Source organism: Lobosporangium transversale (genome assembly GCF_002105155.1).
Source record: "Lobosporangium transversale strain NRRL 3116 chromosome Unknown BCR41scaffold_86, whole genome shotgun sequence".
Classification (NCBI taxonomy): domain Eukaryota; kingdom Fungi; phylum Mortierellomycota; class Mortierellomycetes; order Mortierellales; family Mortierellaceae; genus Lobosporangium; species Lobosporangium transversale.
Window position 1 is genome coordinate 1 of NW_019029064.1, and position 15,794 is coordinate 15,794.

Sequence of the window (15,794 nt, forward strand, 5' to 3'; positions counted from 1 at the left end):
GCCAAAGGTGAGTTGAGGATGTACTTTCAAACCTTTTGAGATCGATATTCATCTTCAGCCCTTATTTTTATTTTTCTGTCGTCGCCTGACTAATCTGGTGCTGCGTTTTCTAGGCGATCATATTGGTCAAATGCTAGTGACACCACCAGCATATGGACACATGACGCACATGCTCAAGTCATTAGCGGGAGGCAAAATTATTTTGGCGCTAGAAGGCGGATACAATTTGGACTCCATTGCTGTATCAGGATTAGCATGTGCGAAAGCCTTATTAAATGACCCAATTGAGCCTCTAGATCCAATCATCCCAAATGCAATGTGCGTTCAGACAATTCAAGATGTTATAGAAGTCCAGTCCCGATATTGGAAGAGCCTTCCTCAGACTTTTATTGACCCTATTGAAGGTACCTTAAATATCGTATATCCTTGACAACACAAGACACCTAATATTAAGGAAGCCAGGTGCAAAGTGAAGTCAGGAGTCTTTAGAATAACCCAAAGAAATACATACAACTATATATAAATGCCATGTTTATTACACTTTAGATTCTGCGGGAGTTAGATCCATAGTTGGAATGAACAAGATTCTCGATATATACAGGAAACGCTGTCTTAGGGAGCGACACGATATGATTCCAATGCCAAGGATCGAAGGCGACCAGGAGAATGCATTCCTAGACAACGTTTATTGCACGTACGTTTTGGCCCTTAACGGCATTTTATTTGCTACCAATTCAAATATCTGAATTCTAACGGAAACATTCTTTACTGCTAATCTATTACCTTGTGATACTAGGCGGCGCACATATAACGCGAAGCCTCTGTATATATTCGTCCATGATTTGTAAGTCATGATATCAGTCTGCATAGTGTTCTTTTGTGTTCTTGACGACTCTTCTAGACTTGCAAAATTAATCATCGCATGGCACCATTATAAACTCCCTTCCTTCAGCGGCGAGTTTTCTGCAAAGACGCTGGCACATAATAATATCGTTCGAACAGACAAGTCTCTCCTGGTAGATCCTGTAACTGACTATGTGAGACGGATAATCGATTCAGGAAATGAGCTTATCGATGTCGTCTTACCATACCAACCAACCTCTGATGAAGAGAAAGTGGCGTTGAAAGACAAACTATCATCCATTCTTTCAGAGATCTGGGATAGCTACGTCTCTGCTACAGGCTATACGGGCAGAAGGATAATATTACTGGCTGCTGGATTCGGCTGTTATGGTATGGTGGCTTTCATGAATGAACGACAGAAGGAGATTATCAAATATGTAAGTTGTGTAACCATGGTGCCCGGCGATGACAGCCTACCGATGGTGACCAAGAAGCTGGGCTCTTGGTATGTTGAAAATTCATTTGTATTTTTGACAGATGACCATCCGGTCTGGGAGAGAACGCAAAAGCCCAACAGCAGAAATGGCAATCTGATCCGTTCAGGTATGGATATTGTCTTATCAATCAAGTCCCCATATCCACAATATTAAAATCGTACCAATAGACTGATCCGTCTATTATCTGGGATCCTTTTAGAGCAAAGTACAAGTAAACTGTCCGTATTGCTCCATCATCTGCAAGGGAAAATTTTTAAAGACATTGAGAACCGACTTGACAATTTACCAGCGGTTTCAGGAGACGACTCAGATTTGGATATAAAAAAAGATCCAGAACCCATGGAGACAGACCCAGCTCCAACCCTCGTTCAAAATGATGACCTATCAACCAATTCACAAAACGAGGAAATCAAAATGACTATCACTCCACCCAAGGAAGAACTACAATCAAATACTAGCCCGCAAAACCGACTGCAGCCTCCCTCTCCTATTTCTTCGCCGTTGACACCAGTAAAAGTTGAAGTCGCACGGTCACAGCCACCCCACCCACTATCCTCACTTCCAGGATCGCCACATCTCAATGGCATGAGTACCCCGCGTCCCCATGCACAGCCTCTTGTGGACCGCTCGTCGGTAGTAAGCCAACAGCACCGAAGCCAACCATACCCATCTCCAAATGGACGTTCTCAAAATGGTCCCGTATCGATGACGCAACCTGGATCATCAAGGTCCTTTGCGGCAAGTGGTAGTCCTCAGTTACGGGCATCGAATCCAAAACCGATGATGGAACTGCAGGAGATGAAACCACGTCCCATGGTGAGCACGCAGCAACAATACCAACAGCAGCAGTATATAGATGAACAACGGCACATCGAATCGCAGCGTCAACAGCAGTATCGGCAGCAGCAGCCAGATCAGGATACGCATCCGCTACATCATCGTCATCAGCATAGCCGGTCCGAGAATCACCCATATTCTGAGCAAGCTACCAACAAGAAAGTGCCACGGTCGGCGGGGCCTGGAGAGTATTACCCTACACCATCCACAGCGAATGGTAGTGCAGCGGTGTCTCCCTCGACAATGACGCCGCCCCATACATATTCCTCAAACGGTAGCCCTCATGCTCCTCATTCCTCTTTGAAATCCAACCCGCAGCAACGATCACCCCAGCACCAACACTACTCAACGGGGTACGGACCGCAGAGTAATGGCGGTTATAGGTCTGGTCCTCCACCTTCAACATCAGCCTCTAATCAGCCATACGAATCAATGCATTATCAACGTGGATCATATTCGTCGCAAGGGCCACCACCAGTCAACAATGGACAGCATCAAGCGCCACATCTGAGCCCAAACTATAGATACTCTGGACGGTCTCAACAACATCAACAGCAACAGCAGCAACAACATCATATGAATTCGCCTAATCGTATGAAGCGTTCTGAAATCGAGTCTGATCCATATGGTAGCCACTTTGCACAGCCGCAGCCGCAGTCACAATCACAGTTCCCACAACCAAGGCAACAGCACCCAGAGATGGATAGACATGTGGAGGCAGAGAGGCAGCGTTGGGAGATGGAGCAGATACGGCAACAAAAGGTTATGCAACATGGAGACCGTGGGTATGACGTGCACGGCCCACCACCACCAATTTATACCCAACAGCAACAGCAACAGCAACAGCATCGTCATTACCAAAATCCACAACAGCATTCACATTCGCACGTACAACATCACTACGAGCCTATACAGCACGAGCGCCAGCATTCTACTATGGTGAAACAATCACATCATCTGCAGCACCCACATTAAGCCCTCCCTCTCCCCTTTTTTTTTTTTTTTTTTTTTTTTTGTTCTTTGAAGGTATTAGTACTTAAATTGATGATGAGAGAAGAGGTCGATGCCATTCATAATCTCTGTTTTTGGTCTATTTTGTTATGCTGTATTTGTAAGGAGTGTAGATTTGCTTTTTTTTTTAAAATCTTTTCCTTACCTTTGTCTAATAACGTGCACAACCCATTTTTTCCTCCTGTTGCTTTAATATCATGTCTGCGCCTGTTTTTCCAAATAAACTTTAAAAAAAATACCTTATTGACCATCTTTGCTGTGGTTATTCTTTGTGCATACCATGTAGATGTAGTCCGGTGCTTGTGCTCCCCACCTGGAGCCTGACGAACTCTAGAACAACTCATCTTGAAAGATCATCATCCTATGAGCTTTAACACTGTTATCTCTTTTTTTTTTAGATTTAGGAAATAATTTGAATAGTAGATACGTAGCGCGTAAGGGCCGAGTACTAGGTGCGCACTACTAGGCAGCCCCATTTGCGCTACGTATAGGGATTCAGGAAAGAGAGGAAAGCAAGTTCTTTTATGCATTTGTCAGGGTCTTGTGGCTCGTTTTCCTTTTCCCTTTTTCATTTTGAACCTGTGGGGACAATTTTTTTTTTGGATGAACATTGGGAACAAATTCGAAATGCAGTCATGTATTGTCCTCTTTACAGAGATGGTCTGTGCCCCTTGTTGACAAAGTTTTTTCGTTTGTAAGATGAGCAATGGTTGCTTGTACCACTATGTTGAATACAGTGCTCATTTGTGAAAGTAGAGACATGAGGGGATTGATTGAGGTTGGAGCCATTATGGGGACCGAGATCCAGAATTAATGTCATGGTAGGGATTTTGATGAGAACTGTTGGTTTCAAAGGTGTTTTTGACATGATCCTACTCTTAACTGCTGAACATTTGGACTCAAAACACAATCGTTTACTGGCTACGCCTGAAGCTTTCGTTATTTGAATAAACCTTGGAAGCATATTTCATGATGTTCTTGCCACTGGAACATGCGATTCGTTTGGATACAGTTTTGAATGAATTGGATTCATGCACCACGATATCACAAATGATCAATGGGGAGGAGGCCAATAAGGTTTCGGTGTATATGATGTAGAATCCGCGGGTTAAATGACACTATCTTCGATTTAGAATCACTGCATCGAATAGAGCTATTATTTCTTTGCTAAAGGCCAACTTGGTCTCATGTTGTACAATGAGCTTCTTACTGCGGACCAAGGGCTAACAGATATGGGTTTGGAGAAGGAAAGGAAAAGTAAAGTGGAGTAGGTGAAGATGGCTATCAAAGAGTATTTTCTCGTCAGTACTGTCGACCCGATGAGCATTGTCATCAACATTACCACACTAACAGCCGTGCCCACGTGATCATAGTATTCATCCTACTAAATCCTATTGGGCGATTATGAAGTGGAGGCAATGGCATCGACGCCAGTGTAAGCCCTCTTACCATAATCAGAATAAAGTTGATCCTCGACCGACTATCCAACATGCTCTCCACAAGGTGGAACACAATAAATAGAGATTAATCGATGCAGAAGCTCAGGACCCTCGCCGAAAAAAAAGAAAAGTGTGTTAGCGAATAGGAGGAATGAGGACAACCAAGTGTTAAAAAATAAAGAGCTGGTGGAAGAAAATGGTGAAGAAAAAGAAAGGAAAGGAACGGGCTCTTCAAACAGGTCAATCCTTGTCAAATAAAAAATAAAAAAATAGGCGACAATTTTCCGTCTATCTAGTCACTTTGCTTCTTAGAATGAGGGTCCTTGTCATTTTTGTTTTTTATTTCTTATTCTCCCATGCCTCAGCAGGCATCATCCACTTCTCCTGCCCCTGCATCTTCTGATCCACAGAATCCGCTCGAGATCCACGAGATCATTGCTCTGGTCGGACAATTTGTTGAACTTTGGTCCCCTTGCTCATCTTCGTCCTCTATCTTTGGAAATAATACCCACTATGAGTTCAACCCAAAACAACTGTTATCTCATAGCACTGTGTCCAAAACGTGGCGTGCTGGACTGTTGCCTGTCTTATGGCAGATCTACGACGGCAACTGTATGATCAAGATACCCAACCATATCATCTCCCGGAATAGTCATCTCTTTCGCATCATTATCGATTGTAGACACCATGGACCCTTTGATTGCACAGCACTGCATGAACTTAGCACTACTTTCAGCAATGTATTCACTCACAACCTCATCCGCTATGCACACCAGCCGCTTACAATATCAAAATTGCATTGGAAAGGAACGGAATACCAGCGGACGAGCCCAGCCATGTTAGATCTTTCGGAAAGCGAACCGGAACTAGACAGTAAAACTCACAGCAACTGGGGAAGGCGTCGGACCATGCAACTCTCAGACATGCCGACATTAATCTCACACCTCACCTTGTCTTACTGGTCTATTCCAGGAGCTGCTCCATTTGTTCATTTTCTGAACAAGTTTTCAAACTTGTCGACACTTGTGTTGGATAATGTCGTCGATGCACGCTCTACCAATACCCCTTCTTACAAGCTCGAGCCTACCACTTCTACTACTGTCAATTCAAGTCTTGGAGCAACGACTCTGGACCCTAACCGATCTCAATCACCATCAGGACTATCACTATTACCTTTATCATCATTTCCAATAGTACCGCCATCTGTTCACCTCTCTACGGTTTTTATTTTGTATATTACTTCAGCAAGAGATCTTAGACTATCATACATGCCAATTATTGAAAGTTGTCCAAATCTTGAAGAGTTACACATTTTTAACTTCCGAATACCTTTATGTGTACAAGAGGATAAAACGACAGCAACAATAATTCCTAGTTGTCCCAGGCTTCAGATAATGGAATTGGATGTGAATCATTATAAGGATCAGAGTGAGAAAACAAGGGTTTCGGATGCAGTCGAGGACGGTGATGTGGCTCACTTCATCCAAACTATCCTGACAGGTGGAAGAGGAGGCGGAAGGGACGCGAGCAGGGCACTCATCTCTTTTCGAGCAAGGCTCACAAGCTTTGGTGAACTGTGTGGACAGGTTTTGGCGGACCAGATTGAGTCATTAGAAATCTTTGAATTGAGAATGCAACGAAGATATTATAAACCGGCAGCAGCAAGAGTTGACAGTAATCCGTGTCAAGATCCCAAGAGACTAGAACTGGAGCGGGAAATAGAGCGCCAATTACAACTAGAATTAAAGCGGGAACAAGAAAGGTATGAATATCAACAAGCGCTCATCGGAATTCAGATGGTCTTGTCAAGCCAGAAAGGATTAAGGAATATTCACTTGGGGCTCTATGAAGACACGGAGCAATCATCAACAGATGATTGTAATGATATATTATTATTTAAAGGACAGTGGGCGTGTCTAGAAACTCTAGAGGAACTCTATCTATCGAATCTGGGGTCTCAAAGTGTACAGGAACGTGTGATTGGTGACATTGAGGGTACAGAGGAGGATGGCACATTGTGGATATGGCGCTGTTCAACGAAGCTACGACTCGAACCCGCCCTAGAAGAGCATATTGCTTCCATAGTCAGGCACATGCCAAGACTTCGTCGAATGTCATTGAATAGAGTTGTCTTTTTTAAGCTGAGAGGAAGCCGAGTTTGAGAATAGCAACAGAGTATTCTCTTGTTCATTTCTATAATACATGTTCCGCCTTAATTAAACTATGCAGGTTTAGTTATTTTCAATACCATTGTTAAAGCTCCCGCTCTTGTTTTTATTGTTGCCAGACCACTCGGCTTCCTGAGGGTAATGGAAAAACCATGCTCTAGCAATGGTAATCAGGCGGTTTGAGGGCGATATGTTGTATCATATAAAAAGGAACCTTGTTCTGCTCCAGGTAGAAGCTAATTTTGGAGGAAGGAATATCCAGTTATAATTAGGGATCTATCATCCTCAGGAAAATACAAGAATAGCTGGCTACGGCGTTCCAAAAAGCTATCAAAGAGATCTCCAATACTGTCTCTAGTAATAATCACATCGGCAGAAGGCTGTCAAAATACTTCGAGAGATTGCAAGCATGGACGAGATGTTGAAGAAAAACTACGAAAGAAGAATAAAGTCTTTTATTACTTTTTTATACAAATATATTTGTAGTCAGGATGTGAAACTGCTGATTCTCCATTTTAATAATGCGCATGCAATCTGCGCTTTTTTTTATTGTATTTTGTGTGATCTATAGTAAACTTATGCTGTTATTATATTTCTATGAAAGTCGTGCTGTAATATATCCATTTACGCTGGAGTGAGCTCTATTCCTCCTTCTTCCCTTGTCTACTTTTATCCAATAACTTTTCCTTCACAAACTTATCAGCCTCTTGGAACCTGGCTCGCTTGATTTCCCGTGACATCTGGGGAGCCTCCTTAAACGCCTCACAGATGGCTGCGACCTCTGCATCCGTGAGAAAGCCCTCTAAGGCTACATGATCCGTGACCGACATGGGGTCATCCGACTTGGCTGTCGTCGTGTTGTGCAGTGCTTTCGCCTGGGCTGCTCCCGTCAATCCCGCTGTCACTGTGGATGAATCCTTGAAGTTGTTTAATGTGGGGGTTACTTCTCCAGAAGACTCGGCGATGACTGGTGCATTAGGATCTTGTTGGGTGGGCTTGTGGCGTGCATGTCTTTTCCTTGAGAGTTGATTTGATCCCCAGAAGAAGACAGCAAACTCGGGGTCGTGCGCCAGTCCCAAATTAAGGATATCACTCGGTTGGAATTCTATTGTTCCAGCCTTGATCAGCGAGTCTAAATGCTTTGCACCATTGTATGCTTGAGAGTAAGATTCAGATAAATAAACTTTAGCGGCTCTGCTGCGTATGAAGCAGTAGTTTAAGATGACTGCCGATTTCTAACATTATTGCTGCATGTACCTTTCCAATGACTCCAGAGTCGGAACGCATTATAGAAAAATGGAATATTAGGTATCAGAGGCACGATAGTGAAGAGAGATGTAACAGGTACGCATAAAGCCGAGTAGATCATATATTTGCGGTGGTACGGTATCCTTTGCTCAATAAGATCCTTGAATTCAGCACGCACATGATTCTCTGAAACCTTAGATGGATACATGAAAGGGATCTAAATATGGTCCATTAAAAAAAAAAAAAAAAAGGTGAAAAATAATTCTCTCTTCTAAAAAAAAACAAAGACGATGACATAATCTGTATACCATGGTTGTAGCGGTTACGTCCTCTTTTGCTGGAATTTCTTTGAAAAATGTTTCCTTATGCTCGATCCTCTCAAGCATTCGAGATCCAGTGACATAGAGCTTAATCTTCATGCTACCCGGCTCTGATTTTCCAAGATTCTCCCACTTCTTGCTTGCCCATGTTGTGGCACGGTTAAGATACGAGGAGGAGGACGGTGCTATAGTCGAGTGACAATGTAATGCTTTGACGTTGCGTGATAGCGGGATCAGATATATCCTCATCGTAAGGGGAAAGAAGGGCAAGGGGAGGGAAGCAAAAGAGCAAGTATGTGTGTTCCTGGTACAGTAATGAAGGAATGTGTACAAATGTCAATGAACAGAAAAGAAAGAAAGAATATAAAATGGCCCACAGACAAAATTGCCGTCATCGGTCCCTTTTTGCCTTTTGCAGACCTTTTCCAAAAGTCTGAGCGTAATGCAGTCACACAAGTATGTTTGCTCAAGAATGCTTGCCTCTGTCCTTCTCGATTTGTCTTTTTTACCCCCTGATGTCATGTCGGCAAGAACGGTCGAAAAAGCAGTAACTGATTCCACCAGACCAACTTCAAAAGTACTAGAGGCTAGGAAACGTCGCAAGGAATCACCACCCGCCATTGCGAACTCTTATTCGCCATCGACAAAGCGGCAACGCCAAAGCAATGTACTAGAAAGCTCGGATTCTGAACTAAGTTATCACACGGACATTAGTGATAGTGATTCTGATAGTGAAGATGGGGGTCAGAACCAAGGGGAGACAACAGAAAAAGATAAAAGGGCACAAACGACATCCGTGGGAACGAACCCTAAACCTATGCGAAAGCCTCGGTCCAAACGTGGCAAGTACAAACCTCGGCGTGCAAAGGGATGGGAATCATACTTTAAAAGCCGACAACCTACTGTCTCGCAAGATGGGTGTGTGGTTGTTGATCATAAACTTGAAGACACTAGAACAATTCCAACAGCGCACAGGTGGTGCAGAATCCTGCGAAAGAATACTCGTTCAACGAGTGTACAAGCCCAAAGTTCTTTGAAACCCATCCGGAAAGATTCTCGTAGAAAGGCAGGTGAAGGGGAAGGCCTTGATGAGGATGATGATAGTGACGATGACAATGATAATTATGGTGAAGATGAAGATGACGACGAAGAAGTTTATGATAGCAGCGATTATAGTGAGTTCGATGAGGACAACGAAGAGGTTGACAAGAATAGAAGGAAGCACGATGGAGAGCAAGAAATCGATAGAGCTTTTATTGGAAACAAAATTAATAAGGGTTCTCTCTTGCCTAAAGCAAAGGAAGCGCTGGATAATGAGTTGAAATCAGGGGTGTGGCCAGACTGGTTGCTTGACCCCCCTCCAATGCAATACCCATATTTGCAACATGCGTTTCCTTATGACAAATACACTCCACCAAGGAACCGAGTTTCAACATCTTGGCAAGATCCACAGACGCCATTGAGCGCAGACTGGTATGGTTTACAAGGAACTATCCATGCAGAAGATATTTTTTCACGAGAGAAGCTTGACTACGCGGCAAAAGTGATCAAGAACATAGATGTTGAGAGAGCGAGCCTCCGAATGGAGATGTATTATCATAGGGTAATACAAACCTCATGTATCTATTTGAGAGCAACATATAACTTACATGCAAATGTCTAAAGAAAGCAATTCGGCCAATATGTTTTATTTAATTTAGGGCTTCGAGCTAGCTTCGAGGAGATTACTGGACCGAGTTAGACAAAAGAATCTTGTTCAAGAGAAACCTAAGGTACCGGACGGACTACAAACTTATAGTATGAGGCCCACTGGATTGACAAACGAGTCTCAGCAACACGAGCAATCCTTCACAGAATCCTCTCCACAACCAATCGAGACAGAGCCTCCGTCCGCAGCAACAGCACGTCCACCCACTTTGCTACCTTTATCCCAGAGGAATGGAGGCGATACTCCAGACACTACTATTTCATCCACTCCATCGACTGTTAATCCAGGCGAGAGCGAAACTAGCGCGAATGTGGCTGAGACTATTAATACTTCTGATGAGCCTGAGCGCATGCGTGCAGATACGCAACCGAAGTTGGAAGATTACTATCAGGTTAACACTTTCCTATCGTCACTTTTCCAGCAAGGATCAGGCGAGGGATCTGATCTCCCTGTGCCGCTCAGCCCAGCTGGTTGTCGCATTCTCCAAACAATGCTGACAGGGTTAGAAAACAAAGTGATGAGGATGGGCTGCCACTCGCAACGAATGGAACTCACGAGGCGGCTTGGTCAAATTGAATTGTATTCAGCGGTAGCTGATGCCGCCAAGAAAGCTGCTGCTAAACAGGCAGGAAAGAGCCAAATGCAACAAGAGCAACAGGAGTTATTAACAGGGTCTGTTATGGAAGATGCAGAGTCCGTGGCACTGCCGCCTTTATCTGCTAAAAATTCAAAGAGGCGATACTTTAAGCGTATCTTCAATAGGCAAGACATGGATGATTACGTGGTCAAGGTTAGCAGGATGCTCTATAAAGTCGATCGGCAAAAGACCGTATCCGACCAACAAGGACTGTCGGGTTTATTGTCATCATCTGCCTCAAATCAGATGCTTGGTCCTACTTCAATGAATGAATCTGTATCAACAGAGACTGGACCAGAGAACACGTTGAGCAGAGCTGAATCAACGGCGAATGACAGCGAAGATGTTGAGACGTCGGAGATAGGAGGATTATTTACAACGAAACCATTTGTTTCTAATCCACTAAAAATTCCCACAACTATGGACCCTTTCTACCAGGCGCGTGAAGCCTTGGTTAAACAGATGGAAATACTTGCAGAGGATAATGAATCAATCATCGATTCAGATGGCCTTGATCTCTCTTAACAGAGCATTTTAGCTGATATCGATATCCATACAGCTTTAGTACCAGTATCAACATCAGCATTAGCAACAACCTTATCATCACCATTGTATTAATAAAGTAAAAAAAAAAAAAAAAAAAAGTAACTCGTTATATTTTTTTTGAGACATTTTTTAACTGTTTGAGGAAAACAAATGCAAGTGAAGTGCGAATGACGATGATAATGGCGATAAGAATGAATTCCCGCCAAAAAAGAAAAGATGTTCAGTGCAAGAAAGTTTATGTCATGGTACAGCCGAAGGCTGCATAAACCGATCTTTGGCTCTGGAACAATTTTTTTTATAAAAAAATCCCGTGGCCTGTTTCAGTGGGAAGCGACTGACCTCTATACCAACCAAGCAAGCTGAGAGAATCCAACTAAATTAGATTCGTCATCCACTTCTGTAAGCTTGAGAATAAGTGAACATGCTCCACAGCAGTGATTTTAACTTCTATAAATTGTATTATAAAATATATTTCGGTTAAGATCACTAACCCCACAGTTAGAATGCTTAGTCAATATCCTTATTTTTAATTTTTATGGTTTTTTTTATTTTTTATTTTTTATTTTTTTGGGACAACTACAACGATTACAACGATTACAACGATTACAATGATTACAACGATTACATAGTTTTTGTTTATACGAGTCATAGAATAGTCAGTGATTAAAAATGACTATGAAATGAATTGAAACCGTGTCCATAGAACCTTATAGGGCGGTGTATTTCTCCCTTTGCTTTACAACTAACAACTAACAACTAACAACTAATAGCGATCATGTAGTAGATTAACAAACAAAGTACTTACACAAACATACTTGTGCTGTACTTGTGCATTAATACATGTTCGCATTCATATAACCCGTGTCCTAGGACAAACATTGTTCAATTGCGGTGTACAACAGATCTTTATCACAGCCAACCAGCGAAGCCCTCTTTCTCTTACTCGCTTAACTTTTTTTTCCCTTCTTTTCTTTCACTCTCTTCTCTTTTTCCACCCTTTGTTGCTTTTTTTCCCCGCTTGCCCCGACCTATCCAATCCTCTTCTTGCTTGTCCTCCCTTCCCTCTCTCGCCCTATCATTCGATCTCATCTTTAAGTTACTACATTACTCTAACACAACCCTGTCTCCTCTTGATTCTATTGTACCATTCCATCGCATATACATTACACAAAAGAACACACAAACAAGCAATCAGCCAAACAAAATAAAGCTTATTGCTCAACATGCAGCAACAATCATTTCGCCAGGGAATGGTTTATAACCATCCTTCACAACAATACCATCTCTCACAACACCCACATGTGAGTGAACCTGATTTGAAATAAAAAATAAAAATAAAAATCAAATCAAATCAAATTAACTGAACTCTTTGACTGAATATTTCCTTACTCGCTATCACGGTGCTTTAGCATGACGGCGCTCATTACACAGGGGGGCTCCATCAGCAATCCTATGGATCCATGGTATGTATATAATCCGTACGATGCTTTTATCTACATGTTCTGATGGTTGTAAGTGACAAACAAAATCCGATTCACGATTTAAATTTTTTTCTCACAATCAAGCCTTCAGGAATGATGGCCCCTCATAGCCCCACTGGCTCGGATCATGACTCCCATCGTCCGCAGTATCATGAACGCCAAAGCCAGATCAATCCTACTCCTGGCATTGTCAATCCTGGCAATGGTGGACCTTCTCCTCCTACTAACCAAGCATTGCCACCTGCTCAATCGTCTGCGCCCGAGGAAGAACCACTCTATGTGAACGCTAAACAATATCATCGCATCTTGAAGCGCCGTGCAGCCCGTGCAAAGTTAGAGGAAATGAACCGTATGGCCAAAATACGCAAAGTAATAAGCTGTCAAATGCATTGGATCATCATAAGTTTATTTTATTGTATTTTATTTATTGCTATTGCAAACATCAAACCAGGGTTTAATATTCGATTTTCTCGTGTACCTCACTCAATGTTCATACTTAGCCATATCTACATGAATCCCGTCATAAACATGCTATGCGTCGACCAAGAGGCCCAGGTGGTCGTTTTCTTACATCCCAAGAGATCGCCAATCTTGATCGTCTACAAGCCGCCTTCGAGGCCCAAGGTGGTGTTGGCCCGGTCGGTGGAGACATGCATTTGGCCAGTTCCAAATACACTCCTGAACAGCAGCAACAGATCATGATGCAACAAGTTCAGATGCAACAACAGCAAGGCCAACAAGGTCAACAGCCATTTGCGCCTCAGCAACAGCCTCAGCAAGGACAGCAAGGGCAACAACATGAGCAACAGAGCCAGCAGAACCAAATTCCATTACCATTGCAACACCGACTCCTAGGTAATCAACCAATTGGCCAGCAACAACAACATCAACAACAACCAGTATTTCAAGTCCAACAAGGAGGAGGGCGAAGCCGAGGAGGAGGAGTTTACGAGCAAGACCCCTTTGGTACAATTCCCTATAGCCAGGCATTCGATCAAAGCCTGAGTTCATCCGGCGGTCTTCCGACTACTACAGCAACGACAGCAAGTGGCCCTAATAATACTATGGCTAGCATGATGTCAATGCCCACTTCACAGATTGATATTAATGGTAACAGCCTGGTTTCATCAGCATCCAATTTTGATCAATACCAATATCATCATCAGAATAACACTATGCGTCCATCATTTAACAACATCAATCCCAGTCACCCTTTGACCCCATCCACATCCAACGCTAATACGCCGACACCGGATGGTAACGAAAGTGTAGGAGAAGGTACATTTGACAACAATGCGAACGGTGAGAATGAAAACGGAAACAATAGTGAATATGACCCTACAAGTGCGCTTTTGAACCCCGAGTCGGCAGCAGTGGCATTAGCCAATGGTGACCAGCAAGATGAACTACATCATGAGGATAGAGGAAGTAGCAGTCTCTTGACGCCTACTGGCGATGATTAGAAAAAAAAAAAAAAAAAAAAAAAAAAAGTACGCTGTCAGGACAGCACCTGTTCCTTTATAGGGATCAAAAGAAAGAAAAACGTAGGCACGCCAGTATGCGATGTAAGGCCCTCTTATGCTATCCAAGTTGACTTGGGTTTATTTGTTTAAATTATATTTTTGTCAAGCGCGCATAACCTTTTTCTTTTCTTTTTTTTTTTTTTTTTTTTTGATCTTTTGAGAGTTGATGTTGAGGGTCGGACTGCGCAACTGTGCTGACTGCTATTAATAAAAGAAATGTATTAAATTGACATGAATTAATGTTTTTACATTATAATGCGGCATATTTACCCCTGACCTCAAAGACATGGCCTTGAAAATCGAATAGGTTTAAATTCACATAGGATGATGCGTGGTCATTCTACGCATTCATTGCATTTGGAAGCACCTCACAAAGGCGTTCATCAGTGAGCTTAACTGGCTTGGTGAACCGTGTAGATTTAAAATACATGGTGGCAAATTTACCCCTCGAAAATTTGTTCCATGTGCCAAAACAATCATGAGATGCTTCGCCAAGGGAGCGCCTAAATCCCCTGTAAATATAAAGTTGCCGCCCCTGTTTTTGAATGTCAACAAATGATGATTGCTATATGATTGATTAGAAAGCTCTGTTGGCAAAAGAATCTTCGAAACTGTCTTAAAGATCAATATTCATGTGGAGTTGTGGGTGATGTCCTCATGTGGGAGGGTCAAAGCGTGTGCAGCGTGACAAAGGTACCTCGCCCTTACCCATGCAACTTTTTTTTTTTTTTTTTTTTTTTTTTTTTTTTTCATCTCGGTTGTAATGTCCAGTCAACCCATCCGCTTGGAGTATTCGAGATCGTGGCAACGCTCGGTCCTTTTGTACAACCTTGTGCCGAAAACGCCGAGTGGAAACAATAAGAGCTACTGCTCTCTCTGTGCTAAGTATCCAAGACATGACGCACGGCTATTCTTCCAGCCCTTTAGGCTAAACACGATTGTCCTAGCATGTCGGATATACCATTACTTCAATACAATCGCTGATCGTGAGATCCACTGTACCTTAGTAAAAAAAACACTGAAGACGTCCCTTGATAACGCGCTTTGCTTCAACTTGGTCCAGAATACATGCCTTACAATATTAACACTCACTGGGTCGGTAGGCACCTTGAAGGTCGCACCTCAAACCTGGACCTATTTGTAGCCTTGGGCTGCCTTTCAATAATCCAAGAGTCAGCAGTCACCACGGCCGCCAAAACTATACAATTTCCATCAACGACTCGCTCAACTATCGCTTAAAATAGGTTTATTTCAAACCCATCTCAGTTGTTTATTCTCTAACTCAGTTTCACAACCAACTGTATCTGAACTGTCGCTCACAAGGATTAATAGTTTCTGGGCATACCATCCACATCCACATCTGACTTGTTGTTACCCACATTTCACAACAAATCGAAACAACCCTTATCTCTACCACCTTTTCTTCTCTCTAGCATCAAGAAGCCGCGCTTGGTATCAACAAAGTGAAGCTCTTATGGATATAGTCGCTTGCTGTCCTAGCCTACTCCATCTAGAAATCTTGGAACCTTGACTCAA

At 42.8% G+C, this 15,794-nt stretch overlaps 6 protein-coding genes across 6 annotated transcripts; 5 read left to right on the forward strand and 1 right to left on the reverse strand.

Annotated features, from left to right (window-relative positions):
* Positions 1–130: 130 nt before the first annotated feature.
* On the forward strand, positions 131–3,152 carry BCR41DRAFT_402360 (Arb2 domain-domain-containing protein; the record flags this gene model as incomplete). The annotated part of the gene is made up of 5 exons (XM_022029302.1): positions 131–404; positions 547–694; positions 797–844; positions 953–1,446; positions 1,540–3,152. The coding sequence occupies 5 exons, from the start codon at positions 131–133 to the stop codon at positions 3,150–3,152; spliced, it is 2,577 nt and encodes an 858-aa protein (XP_021875301.1).
* Positions 3,153–3,184: 32 nt separating this feature from the next.
* BCR41DRAFT_241926 (hypothetical protein) lies at positions 3,185–3,612 on the forward strand. Its single transcript, XM_022020130.1, has one exon. The coding sequence runs from the start codon at positions 3,222–3,224 to the stop codon at positions 3,510–3,512; it is 291 nt and encodes a 96-aa protein (XP_021875302.1). The 5' UTR covers positions 3,185–3,221; the 3' UTR covers positions 3,513–3,612.
* A 1,332-nt stretch (positions 3,613–4,944) lies between these two features.
* On the forward strand, positions 4,945–6,839 carry BCR41DRAFT_365257 (hypothetical protein). The gene has a single exon (XM_022026134.1). It carries the CDS (start codon positions 4,984–4,986, stop codon positions 6,787–6,789), a length of 1,806 nt encoding a protein of 601 aa, XP_021875303.1. The 5' UTR covers positions 4,945–4,983; the 3' UTR covers positions 6,790–6,839.
* A 473-nt stretch (positions 6,840–7,312) lies between these two features.
* Positions 7,313–8,726, reverse strand: BCR41DRAFT_365258 (mitochondrial K+-H+ exchange-related-domain-containing protein). Its single transcript, XM_022026135.1, has 3 exons — positions 8,352–8,726; positions 8,053–8,260; positions 7,313–7,951 (listed from the first exon to the last, which is right to left on the reverse strand). The coding sequence occupies exons 1-3, from the start codon at positions 8,610–8,612 to the stop codon at positions 7,437–7,439; spliced, it is 984 nt and encodes a 327-aa protein (XP_021875304.1). The 5' UTR covers positions 8,613–8,726; the 3' UTR covers positions 7,313–7,436.
* A 131-nt stretch (positions 8,727–8,857) lies between these two features.
* Positions 8,858–11,315, forward strand: BCR41DRAFT_426906 (hypothetical protein). Its single transcript, XM_022030792.1, has 2 exons — positions 8,858–9,966; positions 10,064–11,315. Exons 1-2 carry the CDS (start codon positions 8,884–8,886, stop codon positions 11,231–11,233), a joined length of 2,253 nt encoding a protein of 750 aa, XP_021875305.1. The 5' UTR covers positions 8,858–8,883; the 3' UTR covers positions 11,234–11,315.
* A 1,681-nt stretch (positions 11,316–12,996) lies between these two features.
* On the forward strand, positions 12,997–13,322 carry BCR41DRAFT_290585 (CCAAT-binding transcription factor, subunit B; the record flags this gene model as incomplete). Its single annotated transcript, XM_022020346.1, has 2 exons — positions 12,997–13,104; positions 13,236–13,322. Coding segments are annotated over 2 exons (195 nt in total), but the record flags the coding sequence as incomplete, so codon positions are not given.
* Positions 13,323–15,794: the final 2,472 nt, after the last annotated feature.

Coding starts and splice junctions, on each gene's coding strand:
- BCR41DRAFT_241926 (XM_022020130.1), top strand. CDS start 3,222: ATGATGAGAGAAGAGGTCGATGCCATTCATAATCTCTGTTTTTGGTCT.
- BCR41DRAFT_365257 (XM_022026134.1), top strand. CDS start 4,984: ATGCCTCAGCAGGCATCATCCACTTCTCCTGCCCCTGCATCTTCTGAT.
- BCR41DRAFT_365258 (XM_022026135.1), bottom strand. CDS start 8,612: ATGAGGATATATCTGATCCCGCTATCACGCAACGTCAAAGCATTACAT. Junction 8,261..8,351: donor ACGTAACCGCTACAACCATG/GTATACAGATTA, acceptor GACCATATTTAG/ATCCCTTTCATGTATCCATC. Junction 7,952..8,052: donor ACTCTGGAGTCATTGGAAAG/GTACATGCAGCA, acceptor CTTACTCTCAAG/CATACAATGGTGCAAAGCAT.
- BCR41DRAFT_426906 (XM_022030792.1), top strand. CDS start 8,884: ATGTCGGCAAGAACGGTCGAAAAAGCAGTAACTGATTCCACCAGACCA. Junction 9,967..10,063: donor TGGAGATGTATTATCATAGG/GTAATACAAACC, acceptor TATTTAATTTAG/GGCTTCGAGCTAGCTTCGAG.